The following is a 17,411-nucleotide window of genomic DNA, read 5'->3' on the forward strand; positions in this document are numbered from 1 at the left end:
GAAAGTAATTAACCTCCAATTAAAATAAATAAATTTATTTTTAAAAATCAAATTAGATTCTATTAAGATCAGTCCTTTTGGGGTACAGAGTTCATGCAGCCCAGAGGTGACCTGGTGGACTTGAAAGGAGAGTGAACCTGTAGAGAAGCATGACCACAGTGCCCCTGAAGACGGGACGTGGGGCCAGGTGTGAGCCAAGTACCCACATGGGCTCAGCAAAACACACCACCGTGTCCTGTGTCCTCTCAGAGGCCCCTTAGAGCCACCGACTGCTGGGAACACGTTGCTGTACAAAGCCATTTCTAAACAAAGAGATAGGTAAAGGTCTAGGGAGGCAAGAGTTGGGGTGAAAGAGAACGGAGAGAGGAAAACGCTTTTCTTAAGGTGTAGACTTCTGTATCACTTACATCAGGATGTTGGTTAACATTTAAATTTTTCAGATGTTTCAAAAATGCTCAGGGCATTAGCAGCAAAGAGTGATATAGGTAATCCACAAACTTGTTTACCCCCTGAATAAAACCTGAATTGACTGCCCAAACCATGGCTTCTCCTTAGAGATTCACAAAGGACTCATTTCTATAAACTTCAGAGATAAATTTTCAAGCTGTTTTATCTATTTCTTTTTATACCTGGCACTCAGGTTTTCAAACTGTGTTAGTTGCTTTAGTGAAATTTAAGATGCATGCTGGAATAAAGACTCATATCATTGAATCTGTTTCTATCTTCTTCTCCTTCCTTCCTTTTGAAGACTGACTTTTGAACAGGACATAGAGCGTGGCAATACCGATGGCCTGGGGGATTGTCACAGTAAGTGGAGTTTTTATCCATGCTTGTTTTTGGATATTTAGTCGATAAAAGATGCTTTTATAGAATGGCCTAGAAACATGACCCCACATGTGAAATTGAGTGCAGCTGCCTCTAAAACATGCAAAAATAACATAAATCACCTTCTAAATATCAGAGAAAATAGTGCCTTTTGAAGCCACAGTTGTCAATGCTGTAGCTGAAAACGCTGGCACCTAGTTCGTTATCATAAATGTGAAACAAATTCCCTCTTGAGGATGAACCTGTAGCAGAACAGTCAGCTATATCAGCATTTCCACTTAAAAACCAGTTTTACCAACACAACACTGTAAAGCAATTTTCCTCCAATTAAAGAATAAAAAACTATAAAAAACAAAACAAAACAACACTAGTTTTGCTGTCTTTAAAAATACAACATTGGCACAATCTTTAGACAAATGATTTAAAAGGTTGATCACTGAACTCTGTTTTTTCAGTTGAGTGGGACACTATTTACTTTTCTTGAACATATTGGCAAACAAAAGTAATTATTTTTTAATTAGACTTATGTTTATTACCATTTTCAATAAAAACAAATGTTCAGAAAGAACCCACTAAGTACAAAGTGATTCAAAATACCCTTTTTATAAGAACTGACCTACTATGCTAAATCTCAGGGTTCATTTCAAAAGTTATTCAATTCAGTAACTCAGTCGGGTTCGACTCTTTGCAACCCCGTGAACTGCAGCACGCCAGGCCTCCCTGTCCATCACCAACTCCCAGAGTTTACCCAAACTCATGTCCATTGAGTTGGGGATGCCATCCAACCATCTCGCCCTGTCATCCCCTTCTCCTCCTGCCTTCAATCTTTCCCAGTATCAGTGTCTTTTCAAATGAGTCAGCTCTTCACATCAGGCGGCCAAAGTACTGGAGTTTCAGCTTCAACATCAGTCCTTCCAATGAACATTCAGGACTGATCTCCTTTAGGATGGACTGGTTGGATGTTAATATTGTAGTTAGAACCTTATATAAAGGATCCTAGTCAAAACTCTGCCCCCCTGTTCAGTGATCTGATTAGTATCCATATTCTCTTGAAAATGCTTTATGAACACTAATTTAGAGAATGCCATACCCTTGAAAAATGTTTAGTTTGCTATGTTTCAAAATGTTATATGTGATGAATTTTCAAGAAGCTTGTATTCAGAATGGCACCAGAAATAGCTCCTAGGGGAATGAAACTATATTACTTCTGATACTTGATTCGATAATGAAAATCATGGATATAACTCTCCATCTTTGAGCCATGAGTCCTGAAATGACGGACTCTAAGGTGCCATTTAATACCTTATCTTTTCTGGAGAAGAGACATAAAGAGGGCTACAGACAGCCTCATCTCCAAATTCTTGGTCATATATGTTTTGGGTTTGCAAATATATATTGGCAAAAGCTTCTTCCTTTGTCTTTTTCTTACTATGTCCTCACACACAAAATCTGAACTAAGAAGTAGACATAGGAGACAGCGGCATCACCGAAAGATCTGTTAGGTGTGTGCAGCTAAACAATGTGATGTTTGATTGGTGGACCTTAGTCAAGTTGACGCTTTCCAGTGTCATTTTTAGGGAAAACAGGCTTTGGTCTGTATGTGTGTCTATGTGAGTGAACTTAATTAGCTGACATCAGTGAATGTTTTCTTCATATTTTTATGAGTTGGTGCTAAAAGCATCTGTAGAAAAAACAGGGGTATCGATGTGGGTTGAATAGGTGCACAGATGAAAAGCGGGATCGTGTTACTGGCTCCCTGAGGTGCAAACTACACCGCACCCGGGTCCCAGCGCGGAGCTCCGGGCAGGCCTTCAGGTCCAAGGTCGGAGATTTGCCCTTTAGTCTCAGGGGTCCAGGCTCCATGTTTTTGTGTTCCCCATAACCTGACACCCATTCCCACTGAGGCACATAGGGTGCCTGCTCCAGGGAGCAGGTAGTGACTTTTCTAGTGGCATCTCTCATCCTGGGCGCTCACTGGAGCATGACCTACTTTTGTGAGTTGTTACGTAGTCACACGCAGGCATTCATAGGACTTAGATATCTGGTGCACAATGACTCTCGCACAGAAGTTTTAGGGGAAATGAGGAAACCATAAAGAGCCAGTATCGGAGGCTGAGGAGCAGGCTGAGTGAACCACTGACATGACCCAGATACACAGCACATATATACATGCGTGCGTGCACACACACAGGATGTTACCTCTATGTGTGATTTTTATTTTTGTTAATTTCCTAACTTAAACCCCTGCTGCGGTCAGAACATTGTGATACCGGACAGCTCCTCACAGCACAGTTGGGAGGATGAAATGAGAGGGACTATAAAGAACAAGTGCTTCGTAAGTGTGGTCCAGAAGTGACTCACCTTATCCATGTACACGTCCCTCCTGATGGAGCAGGGCTTACGTATAATCGCAGTTACCCTTCTCTGCACTCACGCTTGCTTTTTCTCTGCCTCTTGGCAACAAAGGCATGACTTTGAGGAAGCCCACTTGGTAAAGAGACACAGGGGTATGAAACTGAACCAGATAGGAAGCATCTTCTGTTACAAGCAGAAACTAAAAAGCACTTCCTTAGTCTAGGCCTTGTGTGTTAGCGCAGCTCTGTATCAGCTCATTCCCACTGATTACAAAAGTCACATCGAGCAGCGTGTTAAACATTAACTCACTCACTCCTCCCTTTTGTCTTTCAGATTCCTTCGTGGCACTGAATGGTAAGGAAGATGTTACTGATAATTCAATGGCAATGGAAATCTATTTGTGAAATCCTATTTCACTAACCCTCTTGAGTATTTCCGAATCTTATGTTTCTTTTTCAGTTAACTTTTAAATTCTCATTATTTTTTATAGACATTTCGACTCCTCTACCAGATCATGAAATGTCTTACAGCACAGTCTATGGTCAGTTTGTGGTTTGGTTTTGTTTTCTTATTCTTCGAGCCACTCACCCTGTGGTAGTTTAGCGTTTTCATTCCCAAACATCATGGACCAGATACTTTGCTACCCCAGGGCCCCAATTCACTAAAATTATTCATAGCTTTCATGATACTTCAAAAATTTCTCTACATATATGAGACAACTGACGTGTGAGAAGGAGTCTTACATTTTTAATCCACGTAACATGAAATACAATCCACGTAACAGGAAATATGCCAACCTTAGGGAGTTTGGTGAATGCGTTTAATGAGTTCTTGAGGGAGAGGAAATTGCTTTTGGACATAAGTACATCCAAGATAGAAGAACAGTGCTTATAAGTAATAGGCCACAGCTCCCTACCTGATTCCCCAAAATGCTGACTTTCAGAACAACATCCTCGGCAGGAAAAGTCCATACAGAATGCAGATACCAAGTTCTTAACAGGCAAAACTTTCCAATATAGCCATCAAAATTTAATCATACCTGGAGTATGAATTTGTAGACCTATCTTCAGTGACATTTCTTTAAATGTACATAACGAAGAGTTATGCAGTCAAAATGATGTGCAAACAGGATCTATCCCATTGTTCCTGCTCTGAAATACACAGACACTCTACTAAATAAAGCCCGCAAATCCATAAACAGATATTCTGAGCTCTTTATAAGGAAAGTGAATATGTAGTTGAAATGTTCCAGTTCCTTTTCTCAAAGTTTCCCCGAATGTTTATTAAGGTAAACTATTCATGTGGTTTTATTTTTAAAGATAATGAACAGCACATATGTAACGGCAAATTTAAGCTTCTGTATTATACCGGGGACTACAAGTTGCATTGGTCTGCAGACATTTTATCATTTTTATGTTTTGAAATACATAACAGTAACAGCTCCAGGTCAGTCTTTCAACGTAGAGGTAGGTAACAGAGGAAGAGAACAAAATAAAGGAAAGAAAAAAGAGGGAGGAAAAGAAAGCAAGGTAGATTCAGGATTCAGAAAAACAGTTCCTAATGGCTGCAAATGTGTTTAATAGCTCTGTAGAAACTGTCACTCCTGTGTCTAACTAGCATCAATAAAACGCCTCTTTGAAAGTCCTAAAGTTTATCTTATAAATGGCGGCTGTACAGATACAGAAAACAACACCCAGTCTCTCCTGTCATGAAGTGAGGCAGTGTGGAGTCAATAAGCCCACTGAATTCATCCACCTTTAACCTCCTCGCATCTCTGATTCAAGCCAGAATACTGAACCCCAACAACTGGGAGGAACATTCCTCAGGAGGCGAGTGTCATGTAGCTCAGTGTGCCCTTCAGAAAGAGAACCCAGTTAGCATCTGCTCTTTTCAATATCATGCTTTGCAATCATTTCCTGTAATTGAATAATATTTATCAGATGTTGAGAAATTCAGGTCTTAAATCTCCTTGAACCAGCAGGCTCCCCAGCATTCATCAGTCGGACTAAGGCCAACTTTAACTCCCAGGTAGTTTCTCATATAGATAGAATAATTAAAGCATGGGATGCTCTTCGATTTATGGATCCCTCTTCCTGCCTTTACAAAAGGAAAGGAACTTATTAATTCCTCCACATTAACACTTTAAAGGACAATCCCCATTCGCTCCATCAGTGGTTTCTGTGATGACACTAAAGAAGAGTTGGAATTTTCCTTTCAGCTAATAATTCTGTCCATTTCAGGCCCAGTCTCTCCAGTGTAAAGTGGTTAGATGATTAACTGACCATCAAAATGAGGGCTGGTTCAGTCAGTACTTACAAAAGCACAGGAGACTTTCTTTACACCAACTACTGCAAAAGATGCTTATTTTGGATCTAATAAACCTAGAAGAGATTTAATTCATTCATTTGCAGACATCTGCTTAGGGCCTACTATGTGCCAGGCACTAGACTAGGTACTCTTTTTTGTACCATCAAAAGAAAAACCAAATAGCTGTTTTTATGAGCCCAGATATAAACAAGGAAGCCAACCCCAAAGTCCAAAGTGCACCCACTGTGTCTAGCCGTGTCCTTTACATGTTCCCATAATACTGAAGCCCAGTGGCTGAGTACAGACTCATAGAGTGACCCACAGAACAAGTACTGCCTCACTCTGAAAAAAAGAATCATTCAATAACCCATGCAAACTCTGCATGGTAGAAGCTCTCTGCAATACTGATTACATATACCAGAACCCCTTTTTAGTGAATTGGACCCTGACTGTCTTCTTCTCTCATCCTCTCTTGTACTGATTTAGTGTCTCCTCTGTGTCTAATTGGCTACCATCACCGTTAATAGGTTAGAGTAGTTTGAAGGGTTTCTAACCTCTGGAATTATTAATACAAAGACTTGTAGATATAGAGAAACAATTTGATGCATACTGGAGTTAACTTTTAAAATCTATTTCTTGGTATATTGTAAGAATAATACATAATTAGCTCCACTGATTAAAATTATGACTTTTCGTATTGGATTAACAAGACAAAATTATAGGTTCCAAATTGTTGACCTGTAATACCATATCCACAAATGATTGCCTATTTTTGTTGCATGATTTTGGTTACAGTCTCTTAGGGAATGCACAAAAGCAACATAGCCCATAGAATCAGACTCTAAGAAGAAACATGAGTGATACCTATTTAACAGTTGGAGAGGTCGTAATAACAAGGTCATAATAATACACTTCTTTGATTTCAAATGAAGGACGGCTGCTTACAGGTGCTTTCACATGGTAGTTCTAAAATTCCTGAGAATCAGGCACTGCTTTCTCCGACTATCTATTTCCACCACTGACACACACTGTCTGTCCTCGAGCATACGTTTCAAAGATTACAAGCCTCATGCTGCTCTATTTTTTTCTTCCATTTGAGTATATACGATGCATGGTTTCTCTAGATTTACATGGAGAAAACGGAGATGTGGTGGGTATTAAACTAACATTTCAGCAATAGGCAGAAGCTGATTTCTCACATTTGCGTGCAACATTTTCCTACCTAACTACCATCTGGTCCATACTAATTTCCTCTCATAGCCATAGCTTTCCATTACCAATGACTTTTCCATGTATTTGCAGCATATGGTCCAGGAACTCTTTTCTACAGAGACTGTGTCCCTTAGGCATATATTTCCCCTAGATTACCGTATTAAGAAATGTTCTGCCTAAACCATACTTATGGCATTACCATAAAATTGCCCCTTGAACACAGTTAAATTGAAAGCGCTCAAAATGCATATCAATTCAGGTAAAAGAAGTTCTTGCTACTTGGAGGAAAGGCTTCATTTTTCCTCCCCCCTCTTTCTGACTCACTACTAAGCTATTTCTCACTGTTTGGATGCTGAAGTCTCTCTTAGGTTGACAGTATGTTTCATGAGAGCATGGTTAATTCAACAGCAGAAAATAGAGGCTATATTTTAGACCTCAATATAAGCATAAAGGAAGTAAAAGAAAGTCTGTGTTTCCAATTCCAGGTTATTAATTTTCCTACTCGTGTTCTCTTATCAGTATTGGGAGATGAAATGTGAAACCCAGAAATGTAAAAAACAAACAATCTAGATGCAAGCATTCTTGAGTTTTAAATGAACATGTTTTTAGCGGTTGGATATGAACTAGACTCTTTGCAGCAAAGCAGATATTTGAAGCTGTGTAGAAGCCAAACAAGCCCTACACAGAAAGAGGCCTCTTAAATGTTACCAAAGCTTTGTGGTAACGTTTTAAATGTAGAGCTCCCATGGAAATCCTATAGCTTAGATACTCACTTGGCTTGCTTGCTTTTCCCTGCTTTAGTCACACACACACGTTATATATATAACCATGTATGTATATGGTTACATGGTCTGTAATTTACAGTATTAAAGTCTCCTGAAAATCCAACTTGCAATAATAATTGTGAAAAAGAAGAATGCAGTGCATTCACTAGAATCTTTCTTTCTGGTGGCCGGCATTTTATTTATCACATGTGTGGTGATCACAGCCCGAGGCTGCAGTCACTTGTGAAATCTGTCCTACTTTCTACCAAAGGCATCAAGTACACGTTCACAGTAGTTCCCTGATGTCTTTTTAAAAATTGTTCAAGAGGTTGCTTCTATAGGTAAGATGGTTTAATAAGCCAAAGACTCCACTTGAAAATCATAGAGAGGTTATTTTTTATTTCCACCAGAGAGAACAGGTAGTGGGGCTTCTTTAAATCATTGTGACAGTTCAGATCAAAGCACCAGATGCGATCTGCATTTAACCTTGTGGGATGATGGAAAGGAAGGCTTAGCAACGTATTCACAGGAAATGTCCAATTTCTGCCATAACTCCCAACCTGGCCATCCTTCTTCTAGCATTATCCTGCAGTAGGCGACTCTGGATCTCAGGAAGCTCTCCCTTTCTAGTCTGAATCGTATTAGTCATGGTGGCCTCAAAACCCACCTCTCACGGGTATGAGTCAGGAGACCATGAAACTTAACTTGGTTTGAGTAAGACACAAAAGGCAGAGCCATAGCAAGGCAGAACAGTTGAGCCCTGTATTCCAGACAGGAGGGCTAGAGCAGCTCCCTTTAGAAAGCGGAATGCCTGTGAGGCTGCGCTGCTGCCAAATACTAGACACATCCTCCATGGGAGAGGCTCGGGGCAGCTGCGTTGTCTGTGACAGGGCAGAGACTCACCCACTACCATACACCTGCCCCATCATCATGAATGTCACCCCCTGAGTGGACGCATTCTGCCTTAGTGCTGCTAAGGGAATACCAAGGGACTCTGATATTTCCTGAGCACCTACTATGTGTCAGACGCTGCTAGGTACTTTCAGCATGATGCCACTTTATCTCCCAAACACTGGAGGCCTCTATTTTGTGCACAAGGAAAACCAAGGCCCAGGGAGGTTAAGTGATTCCCTCGGGCTTACCCAGCAAGCAGGAGAGACAAGACCTGGCCCTTCACCCCCTAACTGCAAGTTCAAGGGCTCTTCTGCCGAATCCTACCACCAGCCTTATTATGTCTAGGGCAATCCCCTTTGAGTCTTTTACCGCGAGCGTGGGTGTCCCACCTCCTGGCCTCTGAGCAAAGAAAAAGCAGGGGTCTCCGGTGATGTCTTCCCTAACTGTATTTGTGATGAAAACAGGGCACTCCAGTTCCCTCCTACCCAGCACCACCACGTCCGATTCGGCGGCTCAAGAGGGGTATGAGTCTAGGGGAGGAATGATGGACTGGAAGGAGTCACCCGACAGCACAGACTCTTTGGGGGCAGTGTCTTCCCATAATCACCAAGACAAGAAGGGTAAGGCCTTGGAAGCACCTCTTCCTCTGCGGGGAGAGGGAGGGAGGAGCGGGGAGGACTGTGTAACTGCTTCCAGCTGAACCGCAGCAGCGTTTAAGGAACGGACCTCCAACATACTCTGATGGAAAGCGTCTCAGAAAAGACTGCAACCCAATCCTCTGTGCTAGGCTTGATCCGAAATGATTCCCCAACCAAGGAGAAACCACACAAAACAAATAACACATCCTCTCAGCTTCCTCCACCCAAGAGAGGCATGGCTTGGCCCAAAGTGGACACTGGCTCCTGAAGTCCCTTTCCACTCCTCTTAGCTCAGCCAGTGATTTCTGGATCCTCTTTTTTCCCCCATAATAAGATGGAATGCAATGCGGGCTTTGGCAAGTACCTGTAATTGCAGTCAAAGCCCGTTTAATCATGAATGGAGAAGTAGCAGAGTGAAGTCTTTTCTGGCTGGTCCCATCCCTCACCCTTACAGGGGGGCTGAATCTGAACAGAGCCGAGGTTCTGAGACGCACTTAATTGCCCTTAGAGGACAACAGCTAAAACAAAAAATATGTTATTTAATCAAGCAGAATTGCTATGCATTTAAAATGGAAAGGAAGCCGTGCTAAATGAAAGGGACTCTGCTGTGAACTGTCCTAAATTCTCCCCGGCTTTCTTTGCTAGAAACTAGAGACAGGAAATGTCATCTCTTTTCTCGCCATTTGCTGCTTCTGGTAACACATCCTACTTTAGTCGCAGCTGCAACCAAAGAGGCCTTTACTTGTCCAAAAACCAGTCCTGTAAATCAGAGACTGAAAAGCTCAGTTATGTTGTGAGCTGTTTCTCCCCATTCAGCATTGTTTACTTCTATATGTTTTCAAGAGTTTCATCCAAGTGGGGGTTTGAGTGTCGAGGGCAGACCAGCTCTGGTGACCTTTGGAAGACAGTCTCTGTCCTGTCCTCCCCCACAGGTTTCTGTATACATACTTCCAGCTCTGCTTTTAGAGAATGTTTGCTCGGCAGATTCACACTAAATTTTCATCCTTTTTTTTTTTCTGGCGGCTCCTCTCCTGAGAATGCCGTACACTCAGCTGCTACATGCCAAGCCCACGTGGGACGATGCAGCCCTTTTAACTTGTGAACTTACTCCCTTAATCGATTTTATTATTCTCCTGTAACTTCTTACTGCTAATATGTCCTGCCCCCCAATTTTTTTTTTTAAGAAGCTGGTGTCTCGGCAGCCACTTAAGTTGGTGGGACCCCTGCTCTTCATCATCTCAAGACACCACCATATCCATTTGTGACAGGGCAGAGCTATCACCGCAGGCTATACCAGCCCTAACATGTGCCGCTATTTGTTTTGTGTGGCTCCCGACCATAGATGTGTTAGTCTTGGCCGACTACTCAAGAAGAGACAACACAGTAAAAATCACATTGTGTTTGCCCACTGCAACTTGCTGAAAAACCAAACAGCCTTTCCAGTAAAGCATTAAATATGTCAACCAAATATCTAGCAGTTGGTTATAGTCATTTCCTCCTCACTTCCCCGAGACGGATGGCGAGAATTTTCTCCAGTCGTTAACTCTCCCGGGGGATGGAGGTTATCAAAGAGTCCAATTAACACTTTGACAGATCATTTGAAAATTCGGCATTGTTCATTCTCTTGGGTCTTATTATGAATATTGACAAAGCTGGAAGCAGTCTACAGATTGTCAAACAATGGTGGCAGAGGTGATTGCATGGGTGTTTAACATGATCACTGTTCTCGTGCTGTTAGCTCTTTGCCTTGCCCTGTCAAATTGGAACTTCATTTTTTGACAACTGATTATGTATTTGATGGGGCAACGACAACGAGTTGTTATGCCGAAATTGAAAAAATAAAAATGTGATGTAGCTTAATGTTCCTTTTACCATGATTTTTTATGATTTTGATTTCCATTTTGCTCTGAAGTGTTTTTTTTCTGTTGAATGTTCATGATTTATTTCCAACTTAATGTTCATGATTTATTTCCAACTTTTCTTTGGTTTTGCCAAGCGCTGTGTGGTATGACTTGGTGATGGCGTGACTCTGTTGGAAAAGTCTTGTTTCTTTTCTGACTCGTGATGACGTTCTTTAACTTGACCCAATCTGTGATCCCCTTGCTGCTTTTCATTCCCTGATGTGGGCGCCTTAATGATGTCACATCCGTGTGTGCAGCATCTCCTGGGATGCAAGAGTTTTGTGGGTTTTCTGCGGGCCTCTGATGGGTCCTCTTTTCACTGGGCCGATTGTCTCATGGGAATGTGACATTTGTGTGCCCCGGCTTTAGGAGCTAAATATACTCTGGAATTGTTTCTAAAATACCACACATTTCCCCGCTAAGCAGAAAATGGTATCTGCTGACCAGTTAGCTGAAGAGGAATCAAGTGTCTGGTGCCCTTTTTACTTTGGCTGCTGGGCAGTGGGGGGAAAAAGCCAGTGAGCAGATGAGCCCGGAGCTCTGCTCTGCAGAAATGCTGAGCACCACTGGGCTGGTCCCCTCCTGGTCTCGCTTCATCTTCCAAACAGTTCTGCATTTCCAGAGTATGTTTGCTTACCTTTTTCTTTCTTTCCCTTGCTGTGTCTTTCGTCTTGATTTAATTCTGTGCGTCCCCCACATTCTGTCAAAGCACCGTTCCTCACCTTGCAATCTAACCCCCTTCTGCTACCATTGTTCTCAGCCTCCCCTTTTCAAAATATTAATAATAGATGCCAGCCCTCTGCCCCTCTGCGGACCGTTCCAAGGCTCTTTCCTTCTACACTGGGGGGTAGTGTTCCGACACTGTTTGTGTATATACAGTCATGCTAACAAAGTGTGAGAAGAGACCCGCAAAGCACACAGAAGCATTATCACAGAAAATGAAGTAATTTTCTCTCTCAGTAACTGGCCTTGCCCTTCATTACCCTACTGGCCTTGTCTAATGTCACTTGTCCTTGTTGCTTTTCTTTAAAATTGCCTGATATCTTTCAAGCCCTAGATTCATTAGGAAAAAACACAGCCAACTGCCCTGTTTTATCTCTGGCTCCCTAGATGTCTGGAGCCTCTACTAGCCAGCCCTTTAATCACCAAGCTGATAAATTAGAAGCAGCCCTGGCTACTTCTTTCTTGGTTTTGCCACATTAAAAAATATATATTATTTATTCATCCTATAACTATTGAGGTGGTAATGGGTAGTTACAAAGAGGCTCTAACTACCTATGAATAAGAAAGAAAATCCAGTTTATTTTTAGATTTGGCTTGTCTCCCCTCACCACCCCACCCCCACCCCCCATTCCCACAGCAAAATAAATAAGAGCTTTCTTTTCTAGGTTGAGCAATAGTGAGAAGTAATAGCCACTCTTGTGCCTCGTTTCTGACCCAAAGTAACAGTCCTCTAAAACCTGATTTCTAAGAAGACTGCAAGATAGGTGAGGGGAGTAGCCAGGACAGCTCTGCCAAGAGAGCTGTGGAGCATAAATGTCCGATGGACACAGGGACCACTGCCCTCAGGACACAGGAATAAGCCAGATGAGAAGAAAATCTCCTTCAGAGCTTATTTTCCAGAGTTCTCGTGAGTTCTCAGAAAGCTGATTAAATAGTCGATATGTAGAAAAATGTTCCCATTGGATTGGAAGTGCCAGAGCTGTAGTATGCATATATATTTTGGGAAATCTTTGAAACAAGTTATTATCACATTATTATATTTAGTCAAGAAGATGTGCTCAATTCAGACCAGGAAAAGATGTAGAAACAGAATTTAAATTAGAGATCAAATGAATAATTTAAACTAAAATGTACAGCAAATGCTGAATATATTTTAATCAATGTACAAGCTGTTTTGTAAGCAATTTTTAGTCTGGGAAATAATGTTCCCATAAGATTCAGAAGGTCTATAAAGGCTGCTGAGTATACTGTCCACACTTTCTAACAATCCTGAATGGAACTGCATAAATCATAGAGTTTATCAACAATCCTCTTTACAGCCAATTCTTTATTCCTCAAGTACATCATAGCCTCCAAGGAGGACAGGTCACATCTTAGAAGAGATGGTTTAAATGACTCAGAGACATCATGGCCTTCAATACCGAATCATACGGTGGAAAGTCAATGCCCTTGTCATTTCTCCTTCCGTCGTCTTCGTTCTGTCAACACAAAAGTCTGTTTGGTGCTTTAACAACTCCAGAAACTCACTGCTACCCTTTTGAGAAGAAAGAACAGGCTTTAGATGGCTTTGCCATGCAGCTGAAGCTAGCTGGAACTAACTCTGTTTTACTTTCAGTTAATTTGATTTGGGGGCTTCCCAGGTGGCTCAGTGGTAAAGAATCCACCCGCCAAGGCAGGAGACACAGGAGACTCAAGTTCAATCTCAGGTCAGGGAGATCCCCTGGAGTGGGAAATGGCAACCCACTCCAGTATTCTTGTCTGGAGAATCCCATGGATGGAAGAGCCTGGTGAGCTATAGTCCATGGGGTCGAAAAGAGTCAGACACAGCTTAGTGACTGAGCATGCAGTTTCATTTCTGTGGTTACCTTCTAGTTATGAAAAGTGACACTTTTTCCCATTTATGATAATGATATAAACTTTCTACCTGAAACACGTTTTAAAGGCAATTTAAATAAAATACTAAGTAAATGCGGATGTAGGAAGTAGAGGGATACAGGAATACTAAAAGTAAATAACACTGTAGGTGAGACTCCTTGATTTGCAGCACTCTTAGCTGACGACTAAACTGTGGGTTGGAGAAGGCAATGGCAAGCCACTTCAGTACTCTTGCCTAGAAAATCCCAGGAATGGGGTCGCACAGAGTCAGACACGACTGAAGTGACTTAGCAGCAGCAGCAGCAGCAAACTGTGGGTACCTCTGGCCTGGAGCAATTAACAGAGTACAGCGAGGATTAAATTACCACCAAAACTGTGCTTCTGGCATTTGGAAGAACGAGACTGAATGAGGATGCTACCTTATACTGGCTGGGCTCTGACCGCTTCAGTTATACGATCTAGTGCTCTTCTGATTTCTCTTCCAACTACAGAGCTTTGTGATTAGAGATGAGAAGTTTGGTCAAGTAGGAATCGAGAGCACGATGGATTTAGACTAAAAAATTAGTCATCCTAGGCTTGGTAGGCATCTGGAGAGATGCTTTCCAGACCAGCAGTGAGCATCCAAGTATAGATGACAGCTCGTTACTTCCCTAATTGCAGCCCAGGGACAGTTTACCTCCAGCACTTGCACTTTTGCAAGATCTGTAAGGACTCTTGTGCTACAGCGCATCCCGTTGGCCTGGCAATAACCTTTACTTGACCTTTTCTTTCCCTTTTCTCTCTTTCAAACTTTACCTACTGTGAGTCCCAAACCCTAGAGTCAGAGTTTCATCGTGAACAGACTAAGAAACCCCATTTTCAGACAGCATATTTGGTAACAGAGTCTAGCCCAACTGCTTCTGCATTTTAACCATCTGTAATGCTTAAAATGCCAACAAAGGTCCATATAGTCAAAGCTGTGGCTCTTCAGGTAATCATGTAATGTACAGGTGTGAGAGTTGGATCATAAAGAAGGCTAAGTGCCAAAGAATTGATGCTTTCACACTGTGATGCTGAAGAAGACCCTTGAGAGTCCCTTGGGCAGCAAGGAATTCAAACCAGTCAGTCCTAAAGGAAATCAACACAGAATGTTCATTGGAAGGCCTGATGCTGAAGCTGAGGCTCCAATACTTTGGCCACCTGATATAAAGAGCCAACTCATTGGAAAAGACCCTGATGCTGGGGAAGACTGAAGGCAAAGGAAGAGGGGGCAGCAGAGGATGAGATGGTTAGATAGGATCGCCGACTCAATGGACAAGAATTTGAGGAAACTCCAGGACACAGTGGAGGACAGAGGACTCCACGGGGTGGCAGAGTCCGACATGACTTAGTGACTGAACAACAATGCTTAAAATCTAATGGATGAAGCTTTTAAAACATCTCATTTCTCCCAGTGGGGAAACAGATCTCTTGGCTCCTAGCAAGTCATATGCAGGTGATCATATATACACAGAAAATGATTGCTGATGAAGGTAATAAAGGCAGAAAAATAAGCATCTTTTCCTGACTTGTAAACTTGGACTGCACTTTTTTTCTGCCATTTCTTCAGTAACATTAACATAACAAAAATGTTTTCTGAGGAGTCTTCAAGCAAAATTTATTACTGGCTCCACTGCACAGTAGTGGATGCCAATAAGGAGTTAGAGGCTAAACTGGAGATAGACAGAGTTCTTGTCCAAGAAATATCAAACCGCCAGATAGATGAAGCACACACAGACACAAAAATGCACCAGAAAGTCTTTACGACCACTGTTATCCTTGTTCACAAGGCAAAATGGTGCACAGCAGCTTTAGAAAAAGATATTAGACAACTGAAGACAACTTGGCTGGACACATCAAGGACACAGGACTTGGGAACAGTTTCCCAGCCCCTTTTCTTTAGTCGCCCCCTTCAGTACCAGTATTATAGCAGTCATATATCACTTGACAGGGAGGATGAGGGAAAGGAGGTGTCTTTGGTACAGAACTCATATTTAAAATTTTTGTGGAAATGCTGGCAAAGGTGGGCTCTTTTTGAACACTCTGAGCTTTATTTCAAAAAACAAAAAACTAAAAGCTCAACAGTAATTTTCATAGTTTTTACTAATAAAACCTATAGTATCACAGCCATTTTTAAATGTGATAGGACAGGACAGTGTTGGAAGCAAAAGGGGTTCAGGGGGGGTTCTGTTTGACGGGGAGGGGGCTGCAACTTCCACTTAACAACCAACAACTAACTCAGCCAGGTGGGAGCATGCCTGGCGAGGCCCAGGGAGATGGGGGACCGGTGGCTGTTTTCCCCACAATGCTTTTGAGTAAGACTTCACTTATTTCTGGTTTTGAGAGGGAGAGGAAAGGTATCCTTCAAAATTCATAAGAAATTTGGCATCTACGTCGTTGCTGATAAAGAAAAATACAATTCATGAAATGTAGTCCATTCATATAGTTTTAAATTTGTAAACTGTGCTATACCTGCCCCTTAAAGATTTACTATCATTGTTATTATGCTCTGTTAAACTGTTTTAATCTCCAAAAGTTTAGAGTGAGTCTGAAGAATAGTGATGGGTAACGAATAGATGTGCATCAGCTGGGGGTGGAAGAGCAGGGCTGCTAACGTTAAATACAGAGTACCCAGTTAAATGTGAATTTCAGAGAAACCATTAATAATTTTTAGTATAAGTGTGCCCCACCTGTTTCATGGGACATGCTTACACTAAAACATTATTATTTATCTGATGCTGAAATTTAGCCAAGAGTTCTGCATATTGATTTGCTACCTTAGCAATTCTATTGAAGAGGCTGCTGATAATTTATTCAGTAAGTATATAAGATTTAATCTGTAGTCTACATTTGCCCTTTAACTCTTAGGAAATTTATAGTAACCTTTAAGAGCAATTAAAGTAAAAATTTCATTCTGGGAAAAAATATTTTCATTATATCTAATTCCAGAGAAATATCACTAAAAGTTGTATATGTGTTTGGATATTAGGGTAATTGAAAAAATTATCACTAAAAGTAAGCTTTCAAGTGTCACTTTTAAGTGAAGAAAGCTCAGAAATCAAATTGTTCCTAAACAAAGACAAGATTAAAACCACTGTTTCTAATTTTAATTTAACCTCAGGTTTTTTATCAACTATTATGTAACTATATGGGGGTTTTTTTCTATAATTATTTGGATGCCTTTTTTTTTTTCATTTCTCATTTCCATGACTTTGAAGGAGATGAACTAGAATCCAGAGAGCACTAGAAAATAAGTCAATTTCGCAGTTAATTTAATCTAACAGAAAATGTAATAATGGTGACACTAACCCTAGTCGCAAAGAAAGCCATGCGTTTCAGTCATTCAGTCGTGAGCGATTTTTTGCAACCCTCTGTCCATAGGATTCTCCAGGCAGGAATACTGGAGTGCGTTGCCATTTCCTCCTTCAGGGGATCTTTCCAACCCAGGGACTGAACCCAAGTCCCCTGCAGCTCTTGCACTGGCAGGCAGATTCTTTACCACTGAGCCACCTGGGAGGCCCCAAAGATGTAGTAATTTAACCACACTTTAGTAACATTAACCCTAGCTCAGTTGGTAAAGGACCTGCCTGCAATGCAGGAGACCCAGGTTCAATTCCTGGATCGGGAAAATCCCCTGGAGAAGGAAATGGCAACCCACTCCAGTGTTCTTGCCTAGAGAATCCATGGACAGAGGAGCCTGGCGGGCTACAGTCCATGGGGCCACAAGAGTCAGACACGACTTAGCGACTAAACCACCAACCCTAGTATCAAAGAAAGGGAAAACAGCAACTTTCCTTCATTTCTTTCTTCATGCATTCAAAACATTCGGCAAACGTGTGTGCTATACGGGAGCCTTCTGCTGAGTGCTACAGTACAGGCTGATCTGACTCACGGAGCCT

General features: G+C 41.7%; 1 protein-coding gene across 4 annotated transcripts in view; it reads left to right on the plus strand.

Annotated features, from left to right (window-relative positions):
* The window catches only part of SEMA6A (semaphorin 6A), a 131,676-nt gene that overhangs the window by 97,603 nt on the left and 16,662 nt on the right, over window positions 1–17,411 (plus strand). For 2 of the 4 annotated variants that reach the window (XM_042250334.2, XM_042250336.1), the window contains exons 16-19: window positions 749–807; window positions 3,514–3,534; window positions 3,671–3,721; window positions 8,822–8,977. In XM_042250334.2, coding sequence (XP_042106268.1) covers window positions 749–807; window positions 3,514–3,534; window positions 3,671–3,721; window positions 8,822–8,977 — 287 coding nt within the window. The remainder of the gene's footprint in view (window positions 1–748; window positions 808–3,513; window positions 3,535–3,670; window positions 3,722–8,821; window positions 8,978–17,411) is intronic. The other 2 variants (XM_027969999.3, XM_027970001.3) reach the window with 2 other exon arrangements.

This window comes from Ovis aries, chromosome 5, assembly GCF_016772045.2.
Source record: "Ovis aries strain OAR_USU_Benz2616 breed Rambouillet chromosome 5, ARS-UI_Ramb_v3.0, whole genome shotgun sequence".
Taxonomy (NCBI): domain Eukaryota; kingdom Metazoa; phylum Chordata; class Mammalia; order Artiodactyla; family Bovidae; genus Ovis; species Ovis aries.